We start from the raw sequence: 15896 nt of genomic DNA on the forward strand, positions 1-15896 counted from the left end.
CTGCTCTCCCCTGGGCTCACTGCAGCAGATTCTCAGGAGCTGGCAATCCCTGACCGCTGTCCACCATGCTGTCTGACCCCTGGAGACACGACTGGACACAGCTCCCGGGCTTCCGGCCCTCTCAGCTGTGTGTACCTGGGCACGACAGCTGTGATAGGGAAGCTGCCGCCAGCAAGGGGGGAAGATCAAAATGGAAATGCAACCTGGCACTTCCCACCTGGGGGCAGATGGCACCCCTGGAGCCCACCCGGGCTGCACCCAGCGTCTCAGGATGCCAGAACTTCATGAGGACAGCAAAGGGCTCAGGGCTGAGCTGGAACCACCGTCACCAACTTCCTCATTGCTCTTGGTCTGGACCCCAAGGACGAAGCTCCTGTATGGACAGGCGACTAAGCCTGCACGAGCTCCAATATCAGACAAGCTGGAGGCTAATTAAAATGTGCAGCGTGGTCTGTGGGGCATAAACTCCTACAAACCCAGAGGGAGCTATCACTTAGCTCGCCAACCAACCAAGGCAGCACAGACTCAATGACTCCCCGAGGACTTGAGCACTGGGTCACCTCTCAATCCGCTTATTTACCTCCCAGAAGTGTGGAGCTGGGGGGACAACAATGGCTCCCCATTCACTGCCACGGCCCCACAAGGCGTCTACAGAGCAGGACGGCCGCGTTGGAGTGCACTGCTTCTCAACACCCGGAACCCTAAAAGGGCTTCCACGAGGCAATGGGCTTCCACGATGCAATGGCACCAAGCAGTGAATGCCTTGAGCCAGCGATTCACAGCAAAGACACTCCCGGGCATGCTCAAAGCTGCGTGAAATCCCACTGGCAATGTGCGTGGGGGGAAGGGCAGCAAGGCGGTCTAGAGGTGGAGGGAACAGCCCCAGGTGGAGTGTACCCAAAGACCAGGAAGGAGGTGTCCACGATCAACAGAAAACGGCTGGGGTGAAGAAGCACAGCGGGATGCCTGCCGAACCCAGAGCCCCGGTCATGGCCATCCCAAGGTTAGCACCTCGGTTAACTTCCCAGGCTCTGAAGTCAACCAAGCGCAGCTGCATGGCCACTCATAAGTCTTTTTTTCTTTTCTTTTTTTTTTTTTTTATTTTTGACAGGCAGAGTTAGACAGTGAGAGAGAGAGACAGAGAGAAAGGTCTTCCTTTGCCATTGGTTCACTCCCCAATGGCCGCTATGGCTGGCACACAGCGCTGATCCGAAGCCAGGAGCCAGGTGCTTCTCCTGGTCTCCCGTGGGGTGCAGGGCCCAAGCACTCGGGCCATCCTCCACTGCCTTCCTGGGCCACAGCAGAGAGCTGGACTGGAAGAGGACCAACCAGGACAGAATCCGGCACCCCGACCAGGACTAGAACCTGGTGTGCCAGCGCCACAGACGGAGGATTAGCCTATTGAGCCGCGGCACCGGCCCACTCATAAGTCTTTTAAATCTTGTTGTGGGGTGCTGGTGCTGTGGCGTAGTGGGTAAAGCTGCCACCTGCAGTGTTGGCTTCCCATGTGGGCGCCGGTTCGGGTTCTGGCTGCTCTACTTCCAAGTCAGCTCTCTGCTATGGCTTCAGAGGGCAGTAGAGGATGGCCCTGGTCCTTGGGCCCCTGTACCCATGTGGGAGATCCAGAGGAAGCTCCTGGCTCCTGGCTTCAGATCAGTGCAGCTCCGGCCGTTGCAGCCAGTTGGGGAGTGAACCAGCAGATGGAGGAGCTCTCTCTCTCTCTCTCTGCCTTTCCTTCTCTCTGTGTGTGATTCTGACTTTCAAATAAATAAATAAATCTTTAAAAAATATATATCCTTGAGGCTTTCGGTTTTTTCCTCTGCAACACAGGGATTACCTACCAGGCAAGGTGGTTGTGAGGATTAGACAATGGGCTAAACTGCAAGGTACTTAATCCCACGTAAGGGCCTCTACCAAGTCACGGTCGGTCCTCTACAGACACACACTTTCCCTCTCTCTCCGCGATTTTTCCTTGAAAGTCGTGTCTCTTGCACAGTGAATGATATGCACCATCCAGAGCCCTCACCAGCTTGTCTGCATTGTCTGTACCTGTGCCCGCCTCCGTGTGCGTGTGTGTATACCTGTGTGTGGTGGGGGGTACTGGCCACGGCCCTCCCTTGGGTGTGCCCACCCCTTGAAGGCCGGGTGAGCACAGACCATCCCTGCCCACCTGGGATCAGAGGAAGCACCCCTCACTGCTGGAGGGTGAAGCTGCCAGCCCGAGCTGGACAGCACACATCTCCTTGAGACCCGGCCCATTTCAGCCCCGGGTCTCTGCCAGCATGCCAGGGGAGCCACCGCAGCCTGGTGCCCCAGGACGGGGGGCTCCTTGTCCACGATCCCCCCCTCCCGCCCAGCCACTGTAACCTCCACCATGCAGCAACACTGGGGACCTGCCTGGAGTGGGGTCCTCCGCCAGCCAGCATGACAGCTGCTGCTGCTGTTGACACTGCAACAGTGACAAATTCATCCTTCTGACAAGATCCCTTTAAATAATTCACAGGGAGCTGGGGATTAAGACACTGTTTCTCTCTGTCTCTGTTGAGATTTGAAACACCTCCAGCTGGGGTATTTAAAGAACATATAATGGGCTGCCCCTCTTGGGCCTCCCCTCCCCCTTTCCTCCTCCTTCCCATTTCCCAAACTCAATCCCCCACCCCACCAGCCAGCCCTGTAACAAGGAGGTCCAGAAAACAAGAAAGGAAAAAAAAAAGGAGGGAACCAGCGCTTGGCTGGTCACTATGGCAACGGTGGCAGGGTATTCAGCTGCCATTATCCCAGTGCTTCACACATGTGATTATCTTAAGCTGTCGATTGAATGTGGTTCTCACTGCTGCCCAACATGGCCTTGTCGAACAAGGTAGGGGTGGGAGCTGCAGGCCCCAGGCCCCAGCTGTCTGACACTGCTCTGCCCAGGCCTGGGCTCCACTATGGAGGAGCAGAGCTGCCCCTGGAGAGACTGATGGCATTGCTAGGGGGCATTGCAGCTCAGAATGCACTGTATAAGCCATCTTCAAGCCAAGCTAAAGGGGCTTCTCATCCCATGAGCTCACTGCACACGGCCCTTGTGGGCTAGAGCCGGGTGGGCTGCCCCGGAGACGAGAGAGACAGCCAGGGCAGGAGGGAGGAGCTCCTGGCTTCATTCCCATTCTCAGGAATGAGCAAATTCCCTGTCTCAGGGTGCGAGCAAACCAGATCTGGCAGGGACGGAGAAGCCCGCCCCCTACCTGCCCACCTCCAGTGGAGTGAGATCCCAACCACAGTGGGTGAGCCAGCTCAGGGCACTGGCTGTCCTGGGACAGCAGCTGTAGTTTGGACCTGGGAAGCCTGGGGAAGATTCTGCCCCCACTGAGACCATCTCCTTCCTCTGCCTCTTGTACGTGGCTCGGATCACGTCTGGGTTGAGGTCCCCAGGCCCACCACCAGGGCTCAAATGACAATGCCAACCCTCACTAGACGCATTCCAGTTTTTCCAATATCCCTTTAAAATGTGGCTCCCGGATGAAGCCCACCCTGGCCAGCACCGTGCACAGTGGGGCCAGCATCACCTGTGACTTGCACCTGAGCTACTCCGGATACCTGAGCTCAATCTAACAATTCCTGTACCTGCATCCTGCAGTTACCCCCACACCCCACGCAGACGTGGCCAGCCATACACGGGACCCCACCACCTGAAGAACTGCCCACGCGGCAGGCTCTCCCCTTGCCTGTCGCATAATTAATTGTCTGCACCTGTATGTAATGATCATTGCACTGGGTTGAAGGCAGAGCCTCCCAGTCAGCTGGAATGTTGAGTCCAGCACCTCTCCTGTTTCTGTCCTTTGTAGCATTGGGCAATGTCTGTAGCAGAAAGACGGTGGGTGGGCCGGTGCACATGGAGAAGATTTGCTGTCATGGGGGCCCCAGTCCCCTCCAGCAGCAGAGGAGCCCTGAGATGGAAGAAGGGCCCGCTCATTCCATGGAACGGGCGCTGAGCCTCAGGGTGGGACCCAGCAGCTCACCTGGGCTCCCTCCCAGCCCTCACTTCCTGGGAGTCCTCACTTCCTGACCTTCTGCCAAGGCCTAGAGGGCGGGGCATGGCCCATGCCACTCATCCAAAGGCATCCTCCTGCGGATCTCCGCTCAGGGCCAGGGCTCACCTGCTCCTGAACGGGGCTTCTGGACTTGACAGTCTCTGCCCTGAAACCCCACAGGTCACAAACCACCTGCTCCAGCTTCCCTCCCCCATAGAGCTTGCTTTAAAATGTGACTCAACCGTGTCGGGGCTGGGGAGCCTGTGGCGCAGCAGGTTAAGCCGCCACCTGTGCCACCGGTGGCCCTGATCAGAGTGTCGGTTTGAGTCCCAGCTGTTCTGCTTCTGGTCCAGCGCCTTGCTAATGCCCCTGGGAAGGCAGCAGATGATGGTCCAAGTGCTGGGGCCCCTGCCACCTGTGTGACAGACCAGGATGGAGTTTCTGGCTCCTGGCTTCAGTGTGGTGCAGCCTGGCTGTTATGCGGCCATCTGGAGACTGAACCAGTGCATGGAAGCTCTTGCTCTGTGTCTCCCTGTCACTCACTCGCTCTCTCTCCGGTGCTCTGCCTTTCAAATAAGTAAATAAATAAATGGTTCAAAAAGGATGACTCATCAATGCTTACCACGTGCGTCACTCATGGGTCTATGGCTCTGACACCCACCCTGTCCCTCTGCAGGGGACTGGGAACCGTTAGCCTCTCCTTGCTGCCCACGCGTCCCTTGGTTTCTTAGTGAGATCCCTTTCTGACACTTCTTTGGGGGCAGAGGTACAGGAGTGAGCTTCGTGATCAGACTGGCCCGGGGCGGGGGTCAGCCTCAGCGACACCGCTGCCAGTCCTGCGATGTGAGCTGACGGCTCTGAGCCACAGGGACTGCTGTGCCAAGCGGGAGAAAGGCCGCCTCCCCTCACAGGGTCCTGCACAGAGGCCACTGCGATAACACAGGTGAGGCTCAAGGCCTGGCACTGAGTCAGTACGTCAGGAATGGAGAACGGGAGCAGTGGTTATTATTAATAATAATAATGACACCACTGCTAAGAACAGGGCGTAGCCTCCGAGGGCCCTGCCAGCATCCCAAGCCCGCAGAGATGCCGGAGTGCTGACCGGGTATCTCCGAGGGCCCTCCTTCCCCAAGCTCCCTCCCTCGTCTCATGCCAGCTAAGCCGCTCAAACAGGAGCCACGGCCTTCCCGGTCCTGGCCAGAGCCAGCAGCCTGACAAGCACAGAAGGAAGGCAAGCGCACATCCTCCCAGTCACCCTCTGAATAGGACCTTCCATCACACGTGGTAGGAAGGCACGAGGTGGGCCCCGGGATGGGCAAGAACTTGCCAGAAAATGGAAATGAACCCAGGACATCCATCCCACGTCCCGGGCTTACTCCTTTATGATACGGAGCAGACACGGAGTAGGACTGAGGCCAAGTGACCCCTCTACTTTTGGCTGGAGACGGAAGTGCCACTCAAGGGCCGTCCTCGGTCCCACACAAGCTAAGCCAGGCTCAGGGTCCCTGCAGTCACGCCCAGTGCATTGCCACAAGCGATGATATTCACACCATCATGTCACTTACGCCATGACAAGGCCAGTCTGTTCCCTATGCCCATGTTAAAGGCACACACACAAGTCTCCAGTAAGAGCTCCCATGAGGGCACAGGAGGAGGCCAGCAGAGCAGTGGCCTTGTGGCCCTCCCTGTGGGGCCCTCCCCTGGGGGGCGGACCCTCCTGGACAGGTTCCACCTCCTGCAGGAGGCCCCGCCCCCTGGCCCTGGTCCTGAGCACCTCCCCCCGCCCCACCTCTGTCTATCACTGGCTCTGTCAGGCAGGTGATTTTAAACTTCCACTCCTAAAAGACGCGTATTATATAAAAAAATGTTTTAAGTGCCGCGGGGTGTTTTGTTCCTCGTTGCTTCGTAAGAGTGACATTAATAGCCAGGGAAGAGCTCTGCGGAGTGCAATTACAGAGGATGTTTCAGGTCTGAAAGCTGTTTTGAGCCCGCTAATGTTTCCTAATTACAGGCCTTTGGGTAGAGAGAGAAAAAGATAAAGAGTGGGTGGGAGGCCCCGGGCGGGCGGGGAGCTCCAGCTTAGCTCGGTGGCTTACCTGAGCGGGGAGGAGGAGGCCCGAGGTCCCGCGGCCGCTCTCATTTGAGAAAGCCTGGCGAATTCCTGGGCAGCGCAGCGGGTCCCGGAACGGCAACCACCCGGGTCTCGCACCATGAGAAACAAACCCTTTCGCAGACGTGAACCTGAGCACAAGCAGCCCACGGTGGCGTCACCGCGCAGTGCCTCCCTGGAGGCCGCCCTCAGAACACCTGCCGGCAGGTGCAACCACACTTTTTTGGCCACGGGACCTTGGGCTATTGGCCAGCTGCTCTGTGCCTTACTTTCCTCCTCCGTAAAAGGGATCTGTTGTGAGAAGTAATGGGTGCCCGGCTATATGTCTCTTAGGGTCTTCCTATGGAGTTAAGTTTTTTTTTTTTTTTCTCTTTCTGATATCTACCCCATTCTCTGGCACCTAAATCTCAATTCCTTCTGGGCCATGAATCCTCCTGCCCATTAGTCCCTGGGCTTCCAGGAGGCTCTGCACAACGCAGGGAGTAGACACCGGATGTCACTCACTGGTTCAGAGCGGGCGTGGCATTCAAGCTGAGCCCAGCAGGCCCTACCAGAGCTAATTCCAAAGCTTCTGCTCCAGGGGCCAGGAGGAGGTGTTTGCTCTTCCCCAGGGCATATGAAGGGAAGAGGCTGTAAGGGCTGGAGCTTCTGCAAACATCTTGTGATCAAGAGGAACTGCAGCATGAAACCAGCACCAAGGAGGTAAAAACAAAAGGGAGTAGGAGAGGAGAGAGACGAGAAGAGAAAGAGACCGGAGGTAGCAGAGGAGAGAGACTGATTCTAGGGATGTGGAGCAGCTCAGACAGAGAAAGGACAACCTCTCTTCCCCCTCTGCCCTGCTGGTCCCGGCACATACTGAAATTCAATCCGTGAAATTCCATTCACAAAATCATTTTGCCCAGAGCTACATTTCTCTTGATTTGCCCGATTTAGCTCAGGCTTTTCTGTCTTAATTAGCATGATTGAATCATCAAAGGAAGAAAAGAAAATTCAGCCCTCCAAAGGGCTGGTGGTGCTAAGGTTCCCAAAGTGTTCACCGAGGCAAACTGAGCTCAGCACTGGCCCTGGTGTGGCCGGCACGGCCCCACCCCATCAGCAGAGGAGGAAACTGCAGTGCACACGGGCAGGGGCCCCACAGGCAGCCCGCTGGCTGAAGTTCTCACCAGTCCGACCAGATACATTGTTACTGATTTCACGTGGCCTTGGAGCAGATGGGGGGTTAGGAGAGTGATTGCCCTCCTGGGTGTGCTTGCTTGATTCCTGGGAGATGGGCTCTGGAAGGGTCGCGTGGAGTAGAGGACACAGCCAAAGGCCGCAGGAGGACCAGCCGGCCCACACACAGACGTCTGCATGAAGGGCCTGGCGTGCTTGCACTCACGGACTTGCGTCTCCCGTGGGATATGGTGTGCCAGAGGGGACACGGCTCCCCGCCCCCACTGCAACCTGCTCCTGCTCCCGCAGCCTCGCTCAGCCCAATCGTCCTCCCACCGCTGAGCGCGTTCCCGGCCCTCTGGGAGCTCAAGCGAGCTCAGTGCATCTCGCTTCACACACGCACACACGTGCACATCACATGTACAGAGACACTCAGACGCACCTGTAACTCAAAAACTTGGAATGGAAAGACATGTTTGCTTTGGGGCAAGATTTTCAAATCCATGCCTCACGGGTCTTCAACAGCTTCCTGCAGAATGTGTATCGTGGAAAGCTACGGAGATTTCAAACACGTCACACCAAAACACTTATTCTTTATTTCCACTTCCCACGAACTTCGTGATGTACTTTTGTATACACGCAGATAGAAGTGTAGGCACACATGTGCATGTCTACACAGAGACAAATACAGGCATTGCATACATGCACACAGAAGTACATACACAGAGGCACAAATACATATAAGGGTAAAAGCTCATGGAAATGCTAAATATGAAAAAATTATGCCTGGATTTCAAAATATTATAATATACCTATTAGTTCTATTTGCCTATGAACTTTTTATGTATGTGTGTATCTATGTGTATGTGTCTATGTCTATGTATGTGTGTATCTATATAGTGTGTACGTTTGTGTATGTATGTGTGTGTGTACAAGGGAACTTCAAAAAGTTCATAGGCAAGTTTATTTTGGTGCAAAACATTTTGAAATCCAGGCATAATTTTTACACATACATAGGCACACACATACATACATGGACACACACACGGAACACGCCCACAAGCACAGCTGACTCACCCTGATCCTGGCTGACCTGGGCCCAGGACTCTGTCCCCCTACAAGTCCCCTTGCCCTGGTGCTCAATGCCCAGGGTCCCAGCGGAGCTGGAGCCTGGAAAGCCAGTGCTCCTGGGAGAGGAGCGCTGGGGTGGATGGTCACACTCAGGCCACATCTCTCAAAGACGTACAGCGCCCGTCAGCGGCTCGAGGGCAGACAGACAATGAGCCCTGGCCAGCCTCTTCCGAAGTGAAAGGGCTTGGGCTGGGATTCCCGACAAGCGAGGTGATCACGCCTGGCTATCAGAGGTTCCTGGGCTAGTCCGTCTCATACTCCACAGCCAGCGCCCGAAAGTGCCAGTGACCTACCTCTGGGCGCCCCATGCTTTGTCGTCCTTCTGATCTCAGGGAAGTGGCTCCGCCCATGTGGTCAAGGATGCTCTCTATAAAGATATTCACTGCCAACGGGGTGCTATGAGGTCCACAGTGAACACTGTATAGACCCAACTTGAGTGCAAGTTCAGGGCACCCGGGAGGGCCCCAGAGGGGATGCGAGCAGAGCTGGCACCCGGGAGCCAGCGAGAGTTAGGGAGGAGGGCGAGAGTCCACATCCAAGAGAGCAGTGTAACCATGAAGGCCACTGCCCGTGCTTCCTCAGGGGTCCTGACACGTGGTGGGCAGGCCAGGGCTGCAGCCTGGGGAAGTGGTCACCAGGGACCACAGGGAGGGGCCCCAGGCAGCCCTTCATGGGACCACACAGCTCCTCCCTGGCATTTGTCACTTTATGAATGTGTTTGTCGCCTCCTCCCGCTGCTCACCAGGATTTACATTAAACCTGAAGGCCAAAGGTAAAGGCAGGCTGCTGCTCGTCAATTAGAAAACAGAGGTTTGAACTGGGGGCATAAAGATGTTCTGGTCTGAGAAGTTAATGTTATGTAGGTTTTCAGGTGTGTTGCTGAAAAGGACGTGGGGCCCGCGTGCACACGGGGCATCCTGTTGCTACCCTTTGCGTAACTGGCAGTTCAAGCACTACAGAGCAAAGCGGCCAGGCAGTCCCCCAACAGGAAGAGTCCCTTGGGCTGTCTCTGGGGAGCTGCCGCACGGGCATGCGCTGGGAAGAGAGCCCCCTGCGGTGGCAGCTGGGCCTCCTGGCTGTGGCGCCTGTTCTGCGTGGGAAAGCCCGGTTTCCTCCAGGCCCCCAGAACCGGGCCACCCCTTCCCTCCCCCCATCTCAGGCTCACATGCGCGGAGTCCTGACTGCAGAGAGAGGCCTTCTGCTGCCCGGGAGCCCCTTCCACACCCCCAGAGCTCCCCACTATTGGGTTCCCGGAAGGTGTGACCCCATTCTGTCCCTCCAGCCCCCGTCCTGGGCCCACTCCCAAGCCCTTCTCCACCCAGCAGGGCTGTGCACGTTTCAAATCCAAGCCCTCACTGAAGGCCGCAGCCTCCACTCCTCCCATCTCAGCCTTGCCCCCACCCCTGTCCTACAGCCCCCGCAACGCCCCCCTCCCAGGGCCCCTGTACTTGATCCCAAGGGTCAGGCCTGCTGGCTTCCATCTGTAGACGCCATGATACAACCTGCCCATCACCTCCCGTCAATGCCCTCAGCTCCGCACCCTTTGTCCCAGCGTTCTTTCTCGTCCAGCCATAACCCTGGCTCACTCCAGCACCCCACCGTCTCCTGGCCTCTGGAGGGGGCTGCAGGTCGGGGCTGCCAGCAATGCCTGCCCTTCAGCCGCTGCTCAGCCCATGTACCCCTCCAGAACAGGCCTCGCCTCTCCCCAGCTCCTGGGAGGGGTCGACTCGACTCTGCTCCGCCCCTCACTCACTCTCCGAAGCTGGCCTCTGACCTCAGAGGGCAGCCACCACGTTGAGAAGCTTTTCCATATGTTGGCTTCTGTCCCCAAGCTGGAGCATTCTCACCTCTCTGTGGGCACCTTGGACTCTGTCCTGCCATTTCAACCCAACAGGAGCCCCTCCCCCGAGAGGTAAAGGCGCCCACAGCCCTCCTGCGCCTCGACTCCCGGCTCTGCCTTCCCTCCCTTACACACTGCTACCTCCACCGCCTCTGCCTCTTCAACCCCTGCCTCTGGGCCTCCTGCCCTGGTGCCCTCTGAAGCCAAACATACGGGTCCTTTCGCTGAACCCAGTGGGAACGCTCGGCAGCCTTCCCTTGGCCTGGAAGACAGGACGCCTTCTTGGTTTCTCCTGCCTCCCTCGTCACACCTGCTCAGGCTCCTCTTTCGCCACTTGACATGTGATTTCTCCACAGCTCTCACCTCTTCCTCTCCTCATTCATTCTCCTGGGGAGCCTGAAGCCTCTCCCTGCACTCGGGGCTGCCATCTGAGTGAGTGCATTGCCCCTAAGTTGGTGCCTGGTGCCGGGCACACTCCGATGGATACCCAGAGTCATTGCGAGCTCAGCACGCCCAAGACGGAGCTCAGCCCCTTCCCACCCACGTGTACTCCCCACCCCACGCCCTCATCTCCAAGGACACACTTGCCCCAGTCAGAAACGTTCGGCAGCTATCCGTGGAGTCCAGTGGTGAACCTGATGTGAGTCCTGCCTTGGGGAGGGCGTCATGGGGCTGGAAGGGGAGAGAGGCGATGGGAATGAACCCGGCCCTAAGAGCTCGAGAAGCAAAGTCTTCCACTGTGATTGATGCCATTGGGGAAAGCTGGCTGGCACCGGGAAGACTTGTGACAGTGAATCCTGCCTGGGATGCCAGGAACGGGTCTCTGAGCGGGGATGACGAAGGCTTGGTTTCAGGTCAGAGCGGGAGCCCACGGGCATGGCTGGGGGCAGGAAGAGGAGGTGGAGTCTGCCCAGGCGGCGCCAGGCGGTGGTGCTGAGGTCACACGCCCGCGAGCACCCCAGCAAAGGCGCGGCAGTTGGATGTGTGAGCCCAGGTCAGGGACACAAACTTGGGGAGCACTGCTGTGCCTGCAGAGCTGGAAGCCACAGACAGGGAGGGGAGAAGAGGACCAGAGAGGCCCAGCCCAGGCCACAGACCAGTCTCACCGTCCCTCCGGCTGCTGCCAAGCAGACAGGCTCAGAAACTCTCGGGGCGCCGGCAGAAGAAAGACCTGGTTATAGGCTCCCGTTAGAAGCGCCCTGGGACTGGCAGAAGTGAGGAGCGAAACAGAGCGGCCCAGGCAGCTGCTGTCTCTAAAGGGCTTCGCTCAGCGGGGACTGCTTCCCCACAAGGAGCAAAGCGAGATGGGAAAGCGTAAAGAAGGCAGGCGCTGTGCACAAAAATCAAGGGGGAGAATCCCCAGCGATGCCTGCCAACAACCATGTGAACAGCAAGAGACAGCAAGTTGCTGGCATCGGGGAGACCGGGAAGGGCTGCTGCCCGTCCGCTTTGTGTGAAGTCCCAGGCAGAAGTGGGACGGTCTCCTAGCCACCCCCAGTGCCCCGGCAGGGTCCGCACTTGGGCTGGAGTGGGCAGCCTCTGCCTGGGACCCTACTCCCTGCTTTGGAGAATGCCAACTCACCCTGAATCTCGCTCCCCCTGCCCACTGGGCATGACGCTGTGCCTGGGAGACCATGCCTGCCCCCGGGGCTCGAGTGTCCCCATGGGAAGGAACCAGCCCTCCGGTAGCACAAGAGCTTGTCAGGTCTGGTCATCATGCGATTCGGCCCTGCCAGGCTGATCACCCCCAGGCTGCAGGCACAGGCACAGAGAGAAGATCAGGGCAGACGAGGAAGCCTAGGGCACCCCCTGCCCTGGCCCCCTGCCCCAGCCCTACTTCACCCCCTGGCTGGGGTGAAGATCGCACCTGCTCCTCCTCCTGCTCTCTCCCCCTTCTCGATTCAGCCCCAAAGCTGGCCAATGCCTGAGCCAGGGACACAGCCTCATCTCCTGACTTTCTCTCCCACCCACCACAGGCTACCCGATGCCAGCTCCTCCTCCTTAGCTTCTCCCAAACCACCCCCCACGACGCTTTAATCTGATTCTCTGACACACCCAAGACAGCTGAAGGACACTCTGAAATGCCTTTCTCTCAACTGTTCCCCATCACCCTAGGAGCAGGTGTAACCACTTGTTCTCCCTATTACCTCCAGGATCAAACACAATTCCCTTGCTTGGGGATGACAGTCCATGGTCCCTCCCTATCAGGCCACGGTCCCAGCCAGCCCTGAGCCCCAGTTCTCTCCCCTGCACCCTGCCCGACCCCTGACACACAGATCCCCACCTCCAGTCCTACCCCCAGCATTGCGTGACCCTATTCCTCGGGACCAGCTAGTCTTCTACTGAGGACATCTTTCTCGACTCTTCACTCAGCAGCTGTCACACTCATTCTCCAAAGTCGTGCAAAGGCTGCCGGTCTCCCTCCCAGCCCTGTGCCACAGCTGCTGTCCAAACTCTCCAGCGCCACACGGGAGAGTGTCTGGTCAGGTGCATGGCCATCAGACAAGTGGAGAACGTCTCTCAGGGTGAGTTCCAGGTGAAAGAGACTAGCCCTGCTAAGGGGCAGCCCCTCCCTCATGCCCTTGCCTCTCTGCTTCCCTGTGGGCATGGTGGAGCTCTGATCCCCTGCGATGCCACCAGTCTGAGTGTGAGCCCTTAGCAGCCACTGCGCCATGCGCACACAGCCCAGGCCCCAGCCACCTGCAGGCCAGCTCTGCAGGAGGACTATCTCAGCAGATGGTCCCCAGCAGCTCACTAGGGAGCATCGCAGGTCTGAGACCCTGCGGCTGCCTCTCGGAGATGGGCACGGCACAGCGGCACTTCCTCCCTCTATTCTTGCCCCCACAGGTTCTGCTCCAGGTAGGCTCTGCTCCCTCCGCCACCCTTTGGAGGCCCGGGGCAGCAGCGGATTGAGAGCTGGCGGTCTGACTCACCCCCGAGGCGGGATTGGCTGTCCAGCCCAGCTCTGCAGTAGCCGTCCTGGTGTCCATGAGCGTCTCTGCAGAACAAAAAGACAGAAACTGGTGAGTCCAGGGATCAGTAGACAGTGGCCCTTATGCTCACAAAGTGGCGGATGGCAGAAAACGCCGGGGCTAGGAGGAGCCCTGGGCGTCCGAGAGAGAAGGAGGCTGAGACGGCGCGGCTCCAGGCAGAGTTGGACACAGACTTCTCCCTGGAGCTCTCCAGAAGCCGTCTGCACACCCACCATGTCACCCCACAGATCCAGCTTCTTCCTGGGCCACTGTGCTCACAGGCCTCCCGGGGCTGTGTGGACCCAGTTCCCCAGGCCTTCCCGGGGTGCCTTTTTCTTGTCCTCTTCCTACCCACTGGCTTATTTCTCCAGCCTCTTCCTTCAGCCTCCTCTCTCCTCTTACACACTCCTCTGCCTCCCCTGGAGGATGCCGCAACCCCTCTCCCAAGGCATGGCCATCCCCACCCGCCTCCCTCCCCAGGGCTCTGCTGGGGACTCACTCGGTTGTGGCAAAAGGGCTCCCCCACAGCACCAAGGAGCGGCTCAGAACCCAGCAGCCAGCTACTGCCAGCGACGAGATGGCGAGGGTGGCGGCGGCAGCCAGCATCCTGGCTAACAAGGTCTCTCTGATCACAGAAAGGGACAGCTCTCCACTTCCCATCTAGCTCCCTGCTGATTGGCCTGCAAAGGCAGTGGAGGATGACCCAAGTCTTTCTGGGCCCCTACACCCATGTGGGAGACCTGGAAGGACCCAGGCTGCTGCTTTCGGATCAGCTCAGCTCTGGCTGTTGCAGCTATCTGGGGAGTGAACCAGCAGATGGATGACCTCTCTCTCTCTCTCCTTCTCTCTCTCTTTCCCTCTTTCTCTCTCTCAGTAGGTGAAATACCAGGGATGTGCTGTTTGCGTGTTTTCCCTCTGTGGCCCTGTATTGTCCTCCCCATGTGAACCACCATTCCAGGCTCCTTCGTCGGGGAGCAGATGTGACCACAGACTGCAGAGTTGTGAAACCCTGGCCCCATCAGGAAACAGAAGGACTCTGGCATCGACCAGGGCACAAGTCCTTGGACATCCAGCAGCCCAGCACGGTGAGGGAGCAGTGAGTGGGTCCTACCAAACCGACAGGACACTGATGGAGCACAGAGAGCCAGAGGGCACACTGTCTAATGAAGGGGACCAGAGCCACCAAGGGGGACCTGCGTGGGTCACAAGCAAGCTCAGGTAGGGTACATGTGTCGCAATGGGCACCAGTAGATGCCCAGCAGGTCAGGGAGCACCTTCCTCCACAGCTGGACACTATGAACCTACTTGGAACCAGAGTGGCATTGCCGCCCCACCCCCACCCCAGCAGAATAGTGGACTCTCACTGGGTTCTAGAAGGAGTTGAAGTCACTAAAGCAAGCTGTCTTGTCTCGGCCAAGCTGAGTCTGGGTTTGGTTGGAGAGGCGTACTCTGTGTGCAGCGGAAAGAGCCCAGACACAGGGGCAGGCTTCTCCAGCCGGTTTTCCCCTACAGCTCTGAAAGACGGGGAGGCTGTTCTCTGCACAGAGCAGCCTCCTGTGCCGCACCCCCCGCCCCGGCCCCAGCTCCACTTCACTAATAATGATCATAATCACACCCCAGATCTACAGAAGACACTTCTCAGAAGCCACTCCAGGAGGCTCTGTAGCAACAGAAGGGCAACGGAACCCGCACGCAGAGTGGGGAACTGAGGCTCAGGAAGGGGCATTGCTCTCTGCAAAGCCACGTGGCTTTGGCATCCTGTGCCGGCCGCCTGGAACCTCAGCACGTGGCCCACCAGGACATCAAGGCTTGCAGGAGCCTCGGCTGCAGCCCTGGTGGGAGAGGAGCGAGGTGGGGGGATGATTTTCGCTCATCAGTCCAAGAAGCCACAAAAGCCCCCAGAATCATGCATGCCCCTCCCTCACTGCAGGATCCAGTTGAAGGCACAGTGAGCAGGTGGTGCGAGACAGAGTCCAAAACCAGAGGTGATCAACCATCACTCCAAACATGGCAAGGAAGCATTTGTTCCGTCAAGCCCACAAGTGCGATTTAAGGTTTTGTGGTGGTCGCAGGCACCTGCTCCAGGGCTGCGATTGGATCTCCTGCTTAACCGACGCTTCCCAGCCCCCTCCACTGGGCAGAAGCTGCAGCAGGAGGAATCCACTGCTCCACGTCCCGCCCACCGCGGAGATGGAAGAGCACAGCCCCTAAGCCGCGCACTCCATGTGATGAAGGGCGCTCTCTCTCCTGGCACAGGCCGCTCCTCAAGATGACATTATGCTCTGGTGGGGGCTGAATAAAAGTGATTTGAGGAGGCTTACATCTCCCCGGAGAGGAAGCGGGCGCTCATTTGCATTTATAAAGCATATTGAGAGTTCTGGCAGAAAGTTATGGGGGAAGCACAATTAAATATTTACCATCACTTCTGCTCGCAAACAGTGGCATGGGGACCAGAGCAGCTGGAAGGGCACGTGCTGCTGTCACAGCCGGAGATGCCTACGGGGGACACGACTGTGGCGCCCACGCCCACCACCTGGCTTTGCCCTCTGGGAGGACTTACGCAGTGCCCGGGGGGCAGAAGTGAGCAAGCGCACACCCAGGGCAGACAGTGGGCAGCAAGTCTGATCACAGCACAGCGTGGAGAGAGAGGCGCCCTCGCTCATGTTGTACGGTCTCCC

The 15896-nt window shown here is 58.0% G+C and overlaps 1 protein-coding gene across 1 annotated transcript in view; it reads right to left on the reverse strand.

The window, feature by feature from the left end:
- Positions 1 to 15663, reverse strand: part of EPHB1 (EPH receptor B1) — a 309194-nt gene extending 293531 nt beyond the window's left edge. The window contains exons 1-3 of the mRNA XM_062182316.1: positions 15636 to 15663; positions 15295 to 15320; positions 13180 to 13242 (exon numbers count right to left, since the gene is read on the reverse strand). Of these exons, the coding sequence (XP_062038300.1) occupies positions 13180 to 13242; positions 15295 to 15320; positions 15636 to 15663 (117 nt within the window). The remainder of the gene's footprint in view (positions 1 to 13179; positions 13243 to 15294; positions 15321 to 15635) is intronic.
- Between the last annotated feature and the right edge of the window lie 233 nt (positions 15664 to 15896).

This window comes from Lepus europaeus, chromosome 2 (genome assembly GCF_033115175.1).
Source record: "Lepus europaeus isolate LE1 chromosome 2, mLepTim1.pri, whole genome shotgun sequence".
NCBI lineage: Eukaryota > Metazoa > Chordata > Mammalia > Lagomorpha > Leporidae > Lepus > Lepus europaeus.